This window comes from Mustela putorius, unplaced genomic scaffold (assembly GCF_011764305.1).
Source record: "Mustela putorius furo isolate JIRA1106 unplaced genomic scaffold, ASM1176430v1.1 tig00000487_pilon_pilon_pilon, whole genome shotgun sequence".
Taxonomy (NCBI): Eukaryota; Metazoa; Chordata; class Mammalia; order Carnivora; family Mustelidae; genus Mustela; species Mustela putorius.
The window spans coordinates 3,289,959-3,306,871 of NW_025421399.1; the positions used below are offsets into that span (position 1 = coordinate 3,289,959).

Genomic DNA, 16,913 nt, shown 5'->3' on the forward strand with positions numbered 1-16,913 from the left:
AGCCTCCCTTTATGATTTCTGGGTATTGTAGTCCACTTTGTTCGGGTTTCGCGAGAATGAGCTGTTCCTAGTTACGGCTCCCTTCGACACAAAAACTACAAAACCCAGAATATATCTCAAGTCCCTCTCGTCCAATAGGAACCCCCTATGTAGCGAGGCGCGGAGGCCGGTTCTCGCAACTCAAGATGGCGGACGAGAGTGAGACAGCAGTGAAGCCGCCGGCACCTCCGCTGCCGCAAATGATGGAAGGGAACGGAAACGGCCATGAGCATTGCAGCGATTGCGAGAACGAGGAGGACAACAGCTACAGCCGGGGGTAACGATATCCTCGGAGTCCAATTCCCGTCCAGTCTCCCACAACCTGGGTCTCTGGGGTGCGGGGAAGTCACCGGGAGCTTAGGGTAACCCCACCCCCATATTCTAATTGGCTGAGACATTGGTATCCTGCCTGGCGATTGGTTGTTGTCTTTGTCATTTACCAGGGTGGGTGCTCAGTATATTAAGGGCCGGAGACATTGAATACTTTTATTATATAAAAGTTCTTCTGTGTAATGTTCCACTCGTGTGCTTCACCCGCCTTCAGGGAAAAGAGCAGATTGGACGATGGTTTTCGATGGCACAACACGGGTCAATCTAACAGTACAGTTCAAAGGGAACGTTACTTAGAGATGTGTGTGAACAACGTGATTAGCAATAAACGAATAATAAAATATTTCGCTGCAGCTCACCTTCAATGAGGAAATATATCAGGTTGTACAAACCATAATTATGTTGTAAAGTGTCACTAACAGGAGAATCTCAAAATACAAACTTACCTTATAAACCCTAGAGTGTAATTACTGTATGACAATGGTTTGGTGTATATGGTGCCCATTGTTCCAGATAATCTATAAGTTTCCTGAACAGTATATAATTAGGTTTTCCAGGATCTTTGTTCTGTTAACTTTGTGAAATAACCTCAAAGCTTCAAGAAATTGACTGCTGGTGCAGCTTGGACAGGGATTAGAAGTGGGTTTAATATTGCAGTTCCTGTACTTCAAGAGTCTTGCCTACTAGTAACTGTTGCTTGGACAGAAGAAATTCATCAGGCGTTTCAGAGTTGAGTTCTGTTTCCAGATCAGTGTTCATTCTTGTAAGCCACACCCTATCATTCTTCTTTCTTCATAATTGTTACAGTGGCCGGTGCTGAAGCTTGTCCCTATGTTTTTTAACGGAAAGTTATGAAAGACTTTTTGGACATATAACTTTGGGTGAACCTGTGGTAGTCTGATTTTGTATCTCTGTGTGCGTGTGTGTGTGTGATAGTCCTATTTTCATAGTCATGAAGTCATTTGGAATATTAGCGGTAGGCCTGTAGGTAAAGGTAAAAGGTTGAAATCTTTGGATAAACTTTAAAAAATTCCACCATCTTGTAGAGATGGAAGAACAAAGGATTAATTAAGTTGTTTATAATCTGTTTGTGATGAATCCTTAGGTTAAAAGATGAAGCTTTTATGTTCTTTGAGCAGCTTAAAAAAATTACAAGAAAAATGTAGAGGAAAAGGAAGTTTGTCAGATCTGGTTTTATAAGAGTTTTTTTTTTTTTTTTTGCTATAACTCACAACAGATCTCATGTAACAAAAGCCTTGAAGTTTGAGATTCCTAAGAAAGGAAGAGCTTTTAAAGAGGAAGTAGGAACAGGAAGAGGGGAAAGTGCAGCCCTCCTGAGTAGAAATCCTAATAATAGATGAGAGCTGTTGAATTCAGAAGTCCTTTCAGAAGTGAAAGTAAAGCTTTTTCTTTGCTCTGTGTGTAGTTGCTTTTATTTTTCTCTACTAAACTGTTACCTTGACCAGCATCTTTAGCTCTTTAATTGGTTTTATTCCCTATGATCTGTGAATCAGTTTGCAAAACTATTTGGCAGAAAGTTCTGTTTTATTTATAGTACAACAAAGTGGTAACCTTAAAAAAAAACTTTGACGGTGTTTTGTTGTTGTTGTACATGGTTATATATGGTCTGAGTGAACAAATTTATCAGCATACCAAATCTAGAGGTTTGTGTTTGCTCACTTCGGCAGCACATATACCAAATCTAGAGGTCTGTGTAAATTAGTTTGGAGGTGACAGGTGAAAACAGAAGACCTAGCTTGGAGGACAGGCTAATTCTGGCACTCAGAATCTGAAGTAGAGTTCATATTTTCTCATTAATTGTTGGAGGAAATGATTTTGGGAAGCAGTGTGGCGCCTAAAGAGCATGGATTTGGGGTTCATTCATACCTGGGTTCAAAGCTTGATTCTGACACTTAATTGTCCTGTAACCTTGGGAAAGTTACTTAACCTCCAGTTGTAGGGATTAAATAAGATAACATGGGAAATACAGCCTGTCCTCTCCCTCCTGTTCTTCCTTCACATCTTCCTGTCCTTTCCCCAGCTTGTGCTTTTATCACATATCTCGTTTGTTGTAGCTTTTATCAAATAACGTGTGTCCATTCCCTGCCTCACCTGATTGTAAGGTGCCTGAGTAGAGGGACCATGGCTTTGAGATGCCTGGCACTTAATGGGCGTTTGTGAGTATTTGATGGATGAACAAATGGCAAATGTTAAAATTCAGAGTTCAGTGTTGGCGGAGTTTCTCCTTGCTGAGGCAAAGAGTGTTAGATTTTTCTTACACACACACTTTCTTACACCAACTCAGTCTCATTGTGAGCCTTACTACAGTTTCTTGTGAAATACCTCCAAAAACTGGGGATCCTCCAGGTTTCACAAGGCCTTTCACTGAGGCCTTCCTTTCAGGATGGGCTCACAGTACTTTACACTAATGAAACAACCATAATTAAATAAACTTTGAAGAGTATAGATTTCACATATACATTGAAACACACATGCACATGCATACGTGCAATGTAGGTGTATGTTTTATTTTGGGTGTTCGTATTTTTTAATGTATGCATCTCTACAGTTTTTCTATATACTATTTTTTTAATCTACTCAACAAAGGCAGGTGGCATCATTTTTTCCCCCAGTTACTTGCCTGACATATCAGTTACAGTTAATAAATTAGGTTTAATTTATTTGAGAGGGAGAGTGAGTGGGCATGGTTGTGCAGAAGAATTAGGGGAGAAGCAGAGAGAGAATCCCAAGACTCCCTGCTGAGCGCAGAGCCTCATGTGGAGCTGTGTTCCAGGACCCATGAGATCATGACCTGAGCAGAAACCTACTGAGCCACCCAGATGCCCCCAGACTAAGATCATCTTAATGCTGAATTTCCCTGCAGTTCACCATCCATCCGTATCCTTTAATTTGCTTCTTTGTTTTTAGTGAAAGGCTTTCCAAGAATCATTACTAAAGAATAAATTATTTACTAGCTGCCAGTAGATTTTATTTTATTTTATTTTATTTTTTTAAAGATTTTATTTATTTATTTGACAGAGAGAAATCACAAGTAGGCAGAGAGGCAGGCAGAGAGAGAGAGAGAGAGGAGGAAGCAGGCTCCCTGCTGAGCAGAGAGCCCGATGCGGGACTCGATCCCAGGACCCTGAGATCATGACCTGAGCCAAAGGCAGCGGCTTAACCACTGAGCCACCCAGGCGCCCTGCCAGTAGATTTTAGTTTTGGGTTAACAGACAAGGTTTATTTGGATGATTGGAACAGGAAAGGGCTTTTATATTATTTGGTTCCTAGGATTCTTTTAGAATTTATTTTTCAATGTCATTGATACCACTGAGATGCTGGTAAGCCATCCCTTTGATAAGGATGTCTCTTTCCCATCCGGATTTCTTACTTCATGGGGACAGGTTAAGACGAGTTCTTATAAGTTTTCCTCGCCAGTCCTGAGCTGTTATCTCTCATGAAAAAACTTAAGAGAAAACAGCGATCTCTTTGAAAGGAAGTGCCATAAAGCCAGCCTTACTTGCTTTTTGTTTTATCCATCAGATTCTCCGAGAGTGGTTCTTTCCATATTTATATTCGGTGGCTTATAGCTGCATCTAACTCTTGGAAAGAAGAAATCTTTTTTGCCCCTTTTTCTTAATTTCTCCCTTCAGCTTTTGGTTTTTCAAAACTAGATCAAAGCAGAAATGAAAAGAGAAACCTCATCACTGATATCAAATATGTATTCTAATTTTATTTCCCAATTAAGTGGCAATTAAAAAAGAAACTAATCAAGAGCCACTTCAAAGAGAAGAGACTGGAAAGCAGAAGAAATGAAAAGCAAATGAGAGCCTATTTCAGGGAGATGCTGCTCCTGGCACACCAGTTTTGCTGATTTTTCACATTGTTTAAACTGATGTGCTCACTCTCAAATCTCCCAGCTTCACTAAGTCTGCACTTAACCCTTGGTCTGCGGAGGCCATAGAGTTGGGGACCACAGATTGAATGACTTTATTTATTTATTTTTTTAAAGATTTTATTTATTTATTTGACAGATCACAGGTAGGCAGAAAGGCAGGCAGAGAGAGAGGGGAAGGCAGGCTCCCCGCTGAGCAGAGAACCTGATGTGGGGCTCAATTCCAGGACCCCGGGATCATGACCTTAGCTGAAGGCAGAGGCTCAACCCACTGAGCCACCCAGGCGCCCCTTGAATGACTTCAGGAAGAGCTTCTTCAGCTCTTCTCTATAACCTTGCTTGAAACCTGTACCCTGCACGCCTCTCCTCTGACTCTTCAAGGATGGTGCTCTTGGGACTATTGCTCTATTAGGAGCACCAAAACAACCAACCAAACAAACCAAACTTAAACTGAAATTCTTGGACAGGGTTGGTACTTGCTTAGAAAGTTTTTTCTACTGCTTCTCCTGCTGCGACTTTGAGAGGCAGCTGAGGAGGTCACACTCTTGTCTGGCATTTGATAAATGTTGTCTGTTGTTACTATCACTATGCGCTGGCCACTGCGCTAAGCCCTTTCCGTGGATTATCTCCTAGACCTCACTGATGAAGACTGATTGAGCTTTGGTAGTGAAGTTTGGGATTTGCGTCTCCACCTCTTCCTTGGGGCACCCTGGAGGATCCATTCCAAATTTACTGGATGTTTTTTCCCTACTGCCTTGATTTCTTGCTTCCCAACCCTGCAGCAGTGTGAGTCCTGCCTTTGGATCCATTCAGTAACCCATGAACTTTCCAAGACTAGGGAGCCAGTTGGTGATGGATATGGCTGGCCCCTTTAAACTCTTCTCAGTGGACAGATATCTTTTGCAGAGGTTCTGGTGTGTGAAATTTCTGCTAGCAGTGAGTCATTCATTGCTCAGAAAATTACTGAAAATGGTCTCTGAACAGCATCCGATTTGACCTTGGAGTTGCCAGGTTACAGTGTGACTCGCCAAAGCAACCCAGAGGATGTGGAAATTACATTTCTGTCTCAGTCCCATTCTAAACGGTTTAGTGTATCAGAGCCTTTGTGATCTCCCCCCTTTTTAAAAAAAAACCCAGTTATTCTCCATGGCAGGAACTGGCTTGTTCACCCTCAGAGTTCTGGCCAACTGTCCCAGGAAGGGCAGAGGATGGCAGTAAAACAATTTTTATAATCGCTTCCCACAACTTGCTGTTCTTTTCAGTCTTACATGCCTATCCTCTGTATGGCTGTGGCTGCAGGGTCACTTACAGCAATGCCCCAAACTCTGCACTCCCACTCATCAGTGAGACTGAGTCAGACCATGTGGTTTCCACCCCGGCACCCTCATCTGCCTCTCATTCACCTCTTTGGGCCTTCTGAGTACCAGGAGGATTGTTGGTGAACCTCTCACACCTCATAAGTAAATGGATTTGCAGAAGGATTTCCTGATACGCTAAAGCAGAATCAAAAGGATGTTAGAGCCTAGGATTTGTTTAATCGGTTTCTCTGGAAATTTTGAGTTTTAGCCAAAAGAATTAATTTCCAGTTTTCGGGGGCGGGAAATAAGTGACCAAAAGTTGTGAGTTTTATTTTCGGAACTCTTTTTTTTTTTTAATTTCTTTCCTTTGGTCTCATAATCAAAACTAAACCCACGGTCTGCGTTTAAGACTTTGGAACGATTTAAAATAGTTTCAGTGGAGCTTTTTTGTTTTCACTTTTTTCTTTTTAAAAGATTTTATTTATTTACTTATTTGTTTGTTTGTCAGAGAGATAGAGAGAGCAAGAGAGGGAACACAAGCATGGGGAGTGGGAGAGGGAGAATCAGGCTTCCTGCTAAGCGGGGAGCCGGATGTGAGACTATCCCAGGACCCTGGGATCATGACCTGAGCCGAAGGCAGACGCTTCACGACTGAGCCACCCATGCGCCCCTCCACACTTTTCATAGACAATTAACACAGCTGTCATGTGGAAACGTAACTGGAGATGTTTTGCTGACCCTCTTTGGGGCTGTAGCTTGTCAGGGTCTTATTTTAGTCTTTACGCTGGGAAAGCGTCAGTCAAGCACGTTATTTGTTGAACTCTTAACTGTGCACTGGGCGCAGCTGGGGGTGCTGTAGGAAACATCTGTATCAGATGTCCTTATGCTCAGGAAATTTTTTATCTTACTGGGAAGGTAGGAAGCAAACCATTATTCTATGTAAAATATTCAGTCGTTTGGGAGATCATAATCTTAGCCAGATACCAGGGAGAGCTAGTGTAGCCAGAGGCAGCTTTCTGGATAAAGTGTGGCTCAGGTGCTCCTGGCCTTTCATACGTGCTCCTCTGAGACACAGCAGTTTGTTTTAGGGCCTTGTATGATGAAACTGTCTTTGGGCTTTGGAGGAGACTTGGAAAATTCCCACAGAAACAAGACCGTGGTGTTCAGGAAGGAACGGTCCACGTTGTTAGAGATTAGTGGCTTGTCCCTGGTCACTAGTTGGTTAGTTGGTGACCAGTTTACCTCACGTGTCTGGGCCTTGGTTTCTGCTTCTGTGAACAGCAAGATAAGCTGGGTGGCCCTGACAGGCGTTCCAGGCCTGGTGGCTGAGCTCGTACTCCCCCACAGTACAGCCTTCTGTTCCCCAGTCATGTCCCTTTGAGTGGATTTTGTTACTTGGTGGGGTGGAGGGGAGGCCTGTGTTATGGACCCTTCCTGCTTGTCGTGTTTTCTGGAAGTTCTGTGCTGGTGCTGCTCGTCTGTCAGCATGCCCTTCCCTCCCGCCCACTCACACATCCTGGTACTGCATTCTGTTTCTAGAAATCAGCACTGAGGCTCATTTTCTATCTCCTCCCCAGAGCCCTGACTTTATAGCAGAGCACCCATGGGATTTTTGTGTTTGAACTTAGAATATCTTGGCCTTCATTTAAAAAATGACATTTCAGGCACCGGGGTGCCTCAGTTGGTTAAGCGACTGCCTTCAGCTCAGGTCATGATCTTGGAGTCCCAGGATTGAGTCCCACATTGGGCTCCCTGCTCAGCAGGGGGTCTGCTTCTCTCTCTGACCTTCTCCCTTCTCATGCTCTCTTTCTCTCTCTCTCTTTTTTTTTTTTTTGAAGAAATTTTAAGATTTTATTTTTTTATTTGAGAGAGAGAGATCACAAGTAGGTAGAGAGGCAGGCAGAGAGAGAGGTGGAAGCAGGCTCCCTGCTGAGCAGAGAGCCTGATGCAGGACTCCATCCCAGAACCCTGAGATCATGAACTGAGCCGAAGGCAGAGGCTTTAACCCACTGAGCCACCCAGGTGCCCCTCTCTCTCTTTCTCTTTCTCTCACATAAATAAATAAATTTTTTTTTTAAATGACATTTCTTGGCACTCCTGGCTGGTTCAGTCAGTAGAGCATAAGACTCTGGATCTTGGGGTCATGAGTTCTAGCCCCCATTGAGCATAGAGCCTACTTAAATAAAAAAATTTTTTTTAATGACATTTGTTATTTCTTGTCTTCCCTGTTCCTGACTCTGTCTTTCTGCTAATTTGTTCCATATTCGCCAGGTTGGTCATTAATGACTTGAGTTGATCAGCTTCAGAGTGTAGACTTCAAAATTCTTATGTGAACTCCTATGTCCATTTCCATTGTAGGGACCCCTTTTTCCCCAGGAAGGCAAATTCCGCTAATTCTTAGCTCATTATTTTGGAACCAAATGAGTCAAAGTGAGTCAAAGTCACACTTCGATTTTTTGTATTCCATGGTTGTGGCCCATCTCTTTGGCGTGTGTTAAGGTGACTGGCAGGCTTAGAGTGCTCTCTAAGAGATGGCTATTTGAGTTCGCAGAATCCCTGCACACACTGGGATACCCACCTGCTGGGTGTGGACTTCAGGTCCCTTTAAAATGATGTGAATTCTTAGAGAAGGACTAGCCTGCTTCAGTGGGGTCCTCTGGTGTGGTTCTCCCCAAATCCAAGTTGAAACTCTTCTTTGAAATTGCTTCCTGGGAGGCTTTTTTTTTTTTTTTTTTTTTTTTTTTTTTTTAATTTGACAGACAGAGATCACAAGTAGGCAGAGAGAGAGGGGAGGAAGCTGGCTCCCCACTGAGCAGGGAGCCTGATGCGGGGCTCCTGATGCGGGGCTCGATCCCAGGACCCTGAGATCAGAACCCAAGCCAAAGGCATAGGCTTTAACCCACTGAGCCACCCAGGCACCCCTCTGGGAGGCTTCTTGAAGACTTACTCTCAAGGCTTGGTTTCTTTTGAATAATTAAAATTACCATAATCACCTTGAAAACTAAACCCTGGTGAGCTCTTTGGAAATCTCTTCTTGGGGCACCTGGGTGGCTCCATCTGTTAAGCATCCACCTTCGGCTCAGGTCAGGATCTCAGATTATGATCCCAAGGACCCGGGAGACCTGGAGTCATTCCTGCATCTGGCTCCCTGCTCAGCAGGGAGTCTGCTTCTCCCTCTGTTCTTTACTCCAATTGCGTGTGCTCACTCGCTCTCTCTCACTCAAATAAATAAAATTTTTGGAAAAAAAGAAATCTCTTCTGCGTCCATCGTCCCCCTGTCTGGGTTGCTGCCTGTGAGACCAGGGTGAGCTCATACTGCGTTCTGTGGGTGTAGCTCTGTACTGGCAGCTCGGTGAGAACCGCTCCTCTTTAACTTGCCTTTGTTCTTCATCTGTCCCTGTGCTTGATGTACAAGTCGAAACAGGACTGTTGCTCAGTAGCTGCATGTGCAAATTCAAGGCAGTACAAGGAAAGTGAAATTCGCTCTCTGGGTTTAGTGTGGGTCTTGCAGTTTGTCAGGCACGTATATTGATGATGCATAAAAGAGAACAAGAAATTCAGTCGAAGATCCTTCCACACAAGGGGCGTCCATGAGGCGATGGCTGCTTTTAAGTGTCTCCACTGAGTAGCAGTGCAAAAGCAGGAAGGTCGTTTCTTAGCGATTTACTTGGAAAGATTTCTGAAGTTGGGAAAAGTAATTTCTTCTATTTCCCTTATGTGAAAATGTGTTTAGTAAGCATCTGAAAGGTTGATACGCAGCAACTCTGCCTTGAACTTGTTTAACTGTAGAGCTATTTAAAAATATGGGTGGCTCAGTGGTTTAAGCCGCTGCCTTCGGCTCAGGTCACGATCTCAGGGTCCTGGGATCAAGTCCCATATCGGGCTCTCTGCTCAGCAGGGAGCCTGCTTCCCTCTCTCTCTCTCTGCCTGCCTCTCTCTCCATCTACTTGTCATCTCTCTCTGTCAAATAAATAAATAAAATCTTTAAAAAAAAAAAAGGTTTTAAAAAATAAAAATAAAAATAAAAATATATTTTTATGGTACTTCATAGACAAGGTCGAGGTAACTCATTCAGTAAGCTGAAATGGACTTCTAACATTGTATCAACAGTGGGACACTGCTTTGTTTCCTAACATCAACCAGTTTTTAAATTTTATAAGCTCCATATACTCTTGAGACTGAAATGAGACTGTGCCTGGAATTTAAAAAACACATAGAGTTGTTTTTTCGTTTTTTTTTTTTTTAAGATTTTATTTATTTATTTGACACAGAGAGAGAGATCACAAGTAGGCAGAGAGGGAGGCAGAGAGAGAGGAGGAAGCAGGCTCCCCACTGAGCACAGAGCCCAATGCAGGGCTCAATCCCAGGACCCTGAGATCATGACCTGAGCCAAAGGCAGAGGCTTAGCCCACAAAGCCACCCTGGTGACCCCCCACATAGAGTTTTTATAGGCTATAAATAGGCCTTTAGGTGATAACAACATTGAATTACTTAAGTGGAAAAGTTTTCTTTAGGCCATAAAAGACTTCCTGGTTCCTATACTTTGCCATGGCCTTGGGGGTTTTGCAGAGCATCTGGTTTTAAGGGGTTCACCTTATTCCCTCTCTGAATGCTACTGGTTTTCCTTCCATGGTATGCCTTCTGTGTCCCATTAGGATAATACCTAGGAGGTATACTTAGACTAAAGTAACCTCCAGCCTTTACCAGCTTCTCCGACTTCATAGTCTCCCTGTGTCAGGGAGGCCTGGCAGACGGGTGCATGCAGTTACGCCAGGGCGGGGCGAGAGAAGAGTCAGTGAGCTAGCTGGGGACTGAGGATTATGGGCCTAGGGAAGAGTTGGGCTCAATACCCTCTTGGTTAAGAGGCAGCTGTCACTGTGGGCTTTCTTGCATGGGAGGGACATGCTTTCTAGTATGGAAAGCTTTTCCACAGAGCTGAGTCCTACAGCCAACTAGAGTTTACAGTGATGCAGAAAGGTGACCACATCAGGGAAATCCAGTACAGGCTGGAGGTAACTTTTTTTTTTTAAGGTTTTATTTATTTATTTGACAGACAGAGATCACAAGCAGGCAGAGAGGCAGGCAGAGAGAGAGAGGAGGAAGCAGGCCCCCTACTGAGCAGAGAGCCTGGATGCTTCGATTTATCCCAGGATCCCAGGATTATGGCCTGAGCCGAAGGCAGAGGCTTTAACCCACTGAGCCACCCAAGCGCCCCTGGAGGTAACTTTTTAGTCCAAGTGTAAGGTCATGAAGTCTGGACGCCAGCGCTCCTCCCAGGCCTGGGAATAGGTACATCTCCCACAGTAGGTGGCTGCTCATGGCTGCAGATTGTTTTCTCCCTATACAGTACCTCTTGTTATGAGAGGATAATTAATATTCATAATCACCCCAAGACATTTTAAGACCAGGTACACTTTCTGAATTAGAAAATAAAGCTTAAATGGAATTTATCATAATGGTGCAGAAAATTTATTTCATACTATTTTAACACTTTGGAAATTGGCTATCTAGAATATACAGCCAAAGCCCTGCAGATGAGCATTCCCTGGATTCTCAGGCGGGACTACTGACTTTCCCTTTTCAGTGGAAGATTTCCAGGGAGGGTGGCAGAGTAACATTAGACATTAGTCTCAGGCTGACAATGCCAAAATCAGTGCAGACATGGCAGAAACCAACTGCAGTTGACCCTTAAACAGCAGGGGTTTGAACTGCATGGGTCTACTTAAATGTGAGCTTTTTTTTTTTTTTTTTTTTTTTTTTTAAAGATTTTATTTACTCATTTGACAGAGAGACATCACAAGTGGGCAGAGAGGCGAGGCAGGCGGAGAGATGGGGGGAAGCAGGCTCCCTGCTGATCAGAGAGCCTGATGTGGGGCTCGATCCCAGGACCCTGAGAATCATGTGCTGAGCCAAAGGCAGAGGCTTAACCCACTGAGCCACCCAGGCGCCCCTACATGTGAACTTTGAACAGTACAGCACTATAAAATGTATTTTGCTTTGGCTTTCCTTGATAATATTTTCTTGTCTCTAGCTTACTTTATTTGAAGAATACAGTGTATAATATACACTACTAGAAAATCTGTGCTAATTGGCTTATGTTATTGGTAAGGCCTCATCAACAGTAGGGTATTAATAGCTAATTTGGGGAGAGTCAGAAGTTGTGTACAGATTTTCAGCTGTCGGGAGTTGGTACCCCTAACCCCTGTGTTGTTCAAGGGTCAGCTGTCCAACCATAGTTAAGCAAGGTGAGCTTAAAGCTCATCAGTAAAATAAAGAAAACCCAATACAAAGGTAAAATAAAAGGAAGGAAACCCAGAAATCAGTAAGCATTAGGAGAAGACATTAGGGAGCAAATGAATGGAAAATGGGAAAGAAACACAGTATAATGTGATTTGTGTCTCCGTAAAGATGAGAGGCCTCAGAAAACAATAATGAAACGCTGTAGGAGATGTTTAAATGCGGCTACGAGACTGTTGACTATTGCATTGGTGGGCTGTGTCATGGACAGAGGGGTGTCCCCTTGACTGGCTCACAGACAGGCAGGCTTCAGGTAGTCGCTTTGTGGCAGGACTGGCTGGGTGCCTCACTGCTCTTTTCCCCAGATCCCAGGTGCCGGGCTTTGCCCATGGTCATCCCCCAGTCTGCACCGACTGATAGTCGCCCCAGGCCCTGCGGGCCTGATTCAGGCAGTGCTCACGACGGTTGCGCCAGCCTGGACACGGACCTCGGCAACGTGGAACTGCCTTTTTCCTCCTCCTTTCCTCCCTTTGCAGTGCTGCCTTGAGCTTTCGATCCAGCTGGAGAAATCTCACTCAGCCTGATGCACCGGGTGGGTGGGAGTGGGGGTGAGGAAAGGTTTCCAAAAAGACTGCTTTGGACTGTCATCGTTTTCAGATCCAGGGCTCCCAGGACGCGTTGGTGGTATGAATTGCCACCGTTAACAATTACCATTTGCCTTTGGGGCCGGCACTCTAGCAATCTGAAGAAAAGAGACATAAAATAAAAACCAGAATGGAAAAGGTCCATCCAGACATTTCTCGCACAGCCCTCCCCCTTACCCTATTCCCACCCCCCAGAGCTGGTGGGCGTGCGGCGAGCTGCTGGTGTCCTCCAAATGCCCCTCCGGGACTGGATTCTCTGGTCAGCTCCTGAAGCGAGCAGGCCTGATGAAGGAAGGTCTGGCTCCACAGAAAGCTCTTTGTCGGTGTAGCTCAAAACAGATGATTTTTTAAAAACCCTGCATCAGTATTTACTTTGTCTTACAGTGGTTTGAGTCCAGCCAATGACACTGGAGCCAAAAAGAAGAAAAAGAAACAGAAGAAGAAGAAAGAGAAAGGCAGTGAGACAGACTCAGCCCAGGATCAGCCTGTGAAGGTAACAAGGAGGCTTTGTTTCCGTGTGACCGAGAGTCGCTTTTTCAGAGGAGGGAGTTGCGGGTCAGTGCAGAGAGCAATTCAGGCTGATCATTTCCACTGGTATTGCTTCAAGACGGAGGGGGTGGAGCCCTCTGCCGCCCTCTGCTGCCTCTGACTGAGGGGATGAAACTGCTCTGGGTCCCTTAGGAGCCACAGCAGGTTCTACACTGTCTGCAGAGCATGTTTCCCCCTCGGTGCATGTAGGCGAGGGGCTGTGTTAGGTGCCCGGCAGCCACCCCGCAGGGACAGGCTCTCCACCTGGAGCGGCGGTTCTCAGCCCTTTCTGTCCTGAGTCCCCACCCCTGGGAAGAGAAGAGGCCTGCTTTTTTTTTTTTTTCTTTTTATGATTTTATTCATCCATATGACAGACAGAGATCACAAGTAGGCAGAGAGGCAGGCAGAGAGAGAAAGAGAGAGAGGAGGAAGCAGGCTCCCCGCCGAGCAGAGAGCCCGATGCGGGGCTCGATCCCAGGACCCTGAGACTGTGACCCCAGCTGAAGGCAGATGCTTAACCCACTGAGCCACCCAGGCATCCCTAAGACATAGATTTTGTTTCTTTCTTTTTTTTTTTTTAATTCATTTATTTACTTATTTGACAGAGAGAGAGAGATCACAAGTAGGCAAAGAGGCAGGCAGAGAAGGAGGAGGAAGCAGGCTCTCCGCTGAGCAGAGAGCCCGATGAGGGGCTTGATCCTGGGACCCTGGGATCATGACCTGAGCCGAAGGCAGAGGCTTTAACCCACTGAGCCACCCAGGTGCCCCCGCCAAGACATAGTTTTTAAGGAAGAACGAACAGCATATAGAATAATAACATCTGACCCAATTCTGTTTTTTTGACAATTGTGTGTGTATGCTTGGAGCTTGTATGGAAAAAAGCCTGAAATTATATTTATCTCTTTTCACCCTACCCCCTAAATTAAGACTTGATGATAAGGATTATATTTAAGAGGTGGGATTGTTGGCTGTTTACTTTCTATATATAGTATATATTTCTGCATTGTTTGAAATTTTACACTGAACTTGTACTCCTTTGGCCACCAAACAAAGAGGCTAAGAAGGATAAGCACCCACCGTCCGGAGAGCGCATCGCCAACCACTCTCTCCCTGGTTGTCATATGACATCTGACCTCTGGGATTGGGATGGAGGAACCACACCCCTTCCTTGAGTTATACCCCTTAACTCTTGCACTTGTGATTAATCAAAAGTACTTGTTAACATAATGAGCCTTTTCTCTCCCCAACTTGGTCTCATCCAGATGAACTCTTTGCCAGCCGAGAGGATCCAGGAAATACAGAAGGCCATTGAACTCTTCTCAGTGGGTCAGGGGCCTGCCAAAACCATGGAGGAGGCTAGCAAGCGAAGCTACCAGTTCTGGGACACGCAGCCCGTCCCCAAACTGGGTATGTATGTGGTTTCTTCCCCAGGCGATGGGGAGGGATGTGTCTTACCCCTGTGTTGGGTGCCACACTGAGTTTGTGGGGGGAGGATGGAAGAGTCTTGGAGTTCCTTGGTGGTTATTTTTAGAGGGTAGTCTTTAAAATGCAGTGTAGGAAACACTAATGCTCAGAGACCTTACTGTTTCACAGGAGTACGTATCGAGAACAAGTACGGATTCCTTTAGTCCATTATCATCTACTATAAATCTACAAAGAAACTGTATTGCCACAGGCTGAGTGGGGTTGTGCGCCCACGGGTCTGTCTTCCCATAGAGATTTTGTAGAGAGACCCTCTTGCTTGTCGGGCAGATATTTGGCCCTGGGGTGGGTCGAGTCCCCAGTCCCTTGCCTTTGTCTCTCAGCCAGTGCATGCTTCCCAACTGTGCGTCACCTGACCGTTTGCTCAACAGTGATGGCTCTACCCCGGGAATGTCCTCTGCAGGTTTGGTTGGCACCCTTTAAAAAAGCTCTACTGAGCTCGTAAAGGGGTGGGACAGGCAGAAAAGCTAAAAGGATTCTAGAGAGACCGACACAGTAGAGTTAGAGACACCTTCTGAGACTGAGCCACAGCTAACGTTGATGGCTAACTTCAGACCTAACTGTTGAGAAGTTTCAGGAGCAGTTGCACCACAATTCTGGGCCTATTGATGGCCCAATGCCCATTTTCTCTGTGACTGAGAAAGTAAGTGTGTTGAGAAGACATGCATTCAGATACCAAATGTAAGTGGCCTTCAGGTTGTGTGTGTGACTGCTCTCTTCCAGAACGTTTGATGGGGAAGAGGGGGTGAGGGCAGGGCAGAGCCAAAGACTGGAGAGGGGAAAGGAGCGGCTGTGCCCACAGAGATGATCTGTTCCAGAGGTGGTCAGTGCTACTCAGTGTGGTCCTCAGACCAGCGGGGTGCGCATTGCCTAAGAGTTGTGGACATGCGGACTCTCAGGCCCCCTGTCAGACCTGTGGCATCGGAATCTGAGGGCATTTGTGTCCACACCGCAGGTTTCAGGCACTGCTGTAGAGCAGATGCGGTTCTTGGACAGCTTAGTCACCATCCAGAAGCAAGCTGAGGTGCGCCCCCACGGGGAGTGGAAAGCAGAGCACTGCCTGGGGGGTGAGGGGTGGTGATTTGGCAGCAGGCACTATTCCAGAACCCTGTCCCGACCCATCTGCCTTGTCTGTCAGGCTGCCCAGGTCAGCCAGGTCCCAGGCCCACTGGTGGAGCCCTCCAGCAAGGCTGTGGGTCACAGTTAATGCTGTTAGTAGGGCATTACCAGGAGCGGGTCCCCGTGACCCCTCCCCACCAAGGAGCAGGAAGAACGTCAAGAGCGACACCCCCCCACCTCTGAGTGAAATGCTTGATGGGGCATTTTGTGGTGGCCGCCAGGCATCTTGGCCCAGTTTTCAGATAGGTGTTGGGAGTTTTGGTCCAATTTTATTTTTCATTAAGAATTTGTAAATGGGGGACCCCTGGCTGTCTCAGTTGTTAAGCATCTGCCTTCAGCTTGGGTCATAATCCCAGGGTCCTGGGATTGAGCTCCGTATTGGGCTCCCTCTCCCACTCCCCCTGCTTGTGTTCCCTCTCTCACTGCCTCTCTTTGTCATAAATAAATTAAAATCTTAAAAAAAAAAAAAAGGATAAAAAGAAAAAGAATTTGCAAATGGGTAACTTAGCTTCATTCTTCACAGCGATGAATTGGGGTCCATGGGCTTCTTGCTGTTCCTCATCAGTCCAGTTACTCTATGTTACCTGCCTCTGTTTCTCCTCCCATAAATGTAGGGTCTCCAGTTTCACTGTCAGAAAGTTTGTGACAAAGCCACACGGTTGCTACAGGAGCCCTGACGCCCTCAGGAAGGTGGAACGAGCTCAGCTGTTATTTCTTCTGGATGTGCCTCCCGGGCTGTGTGTGACGTGGGGCCCGGGGGAAGAGCTGTTGCTCTTAGCACCTGACCAGTCTGCCTTTCCGGTCCATGGTCAGACCTAAAAGAAGGCTTCCTTTGTTTTCGTGAGGCGACCCGCAGGGAGTACCACATCAGAAGCTTCGGTTGGCCTGCGTGGCTGAGGTGCCAGCCTAGTTTTCCTTGGGGTAGTGTGTCTTACAGCTTCTTCTTGCCGTGATCTTCCCCACCAGTGGTCGAGAAGCCTTTCAAGTGTACTGTTTACTGCTCACCTTGTCGGGAGAGGTGTGATTAGATTGTATACCGCTAGCTGGGATTTTGTAGTTTACAGTCCTAAATTCGCCACGGAGGAGGCTTTTGAACAGCAGCTGTTTTAGGCTGTGTGACCGTGACGGTTCTGTGTTCCCAAATGCACACGCAGTTCTGTTCTCAAATAAACTTTGAATCCCCTCTGTGGATTGGAATTTCGCCATTCTTAGACTCGTTTGTACAAGTAACTACCCAAGGGAGAACTCAGACTTGTACGTGGTTTGGGCTGTGAGAGAGAAGCCTCCCCACTCTCACCCTCTTCCTTGCCCTGTCCGTTTGGTTCCCAGTCTCCCAAATCT

General features: G+C 45.7%; 1 protein-coding gene across 1 annotated transcript in view; it reads left to right on the forward strand.

The window, feature by feature from the left end:
* Positions 1 to 138: 138 nt before the first annotated feature.
* Positions 139 to 16,913, forward strand: part of NMT1 (N-myristoyltransferase 1) — a 28,863-nt gene continuing 12,088 nt past the window's right edge. Inside the window, exons 1-3 of the mRNA XM_013045921.2 lie at positions 139 to 316; positions 12,828 to 12,936; positions 14,234 to 14,378. Coding sequence (XP_012901375.1) covers positions 186 to 316; positions 12,828 to 12,936; positions 14,234 to 14,378 — 385 coding nt within the window. The 5' untranslated portion in view covers positions 139 to 185. The remainder of the gene's footprint in view (positions 317 to 12,827; positions 12,937 to 14,233; positions 14,379 to 16,913) is intronic.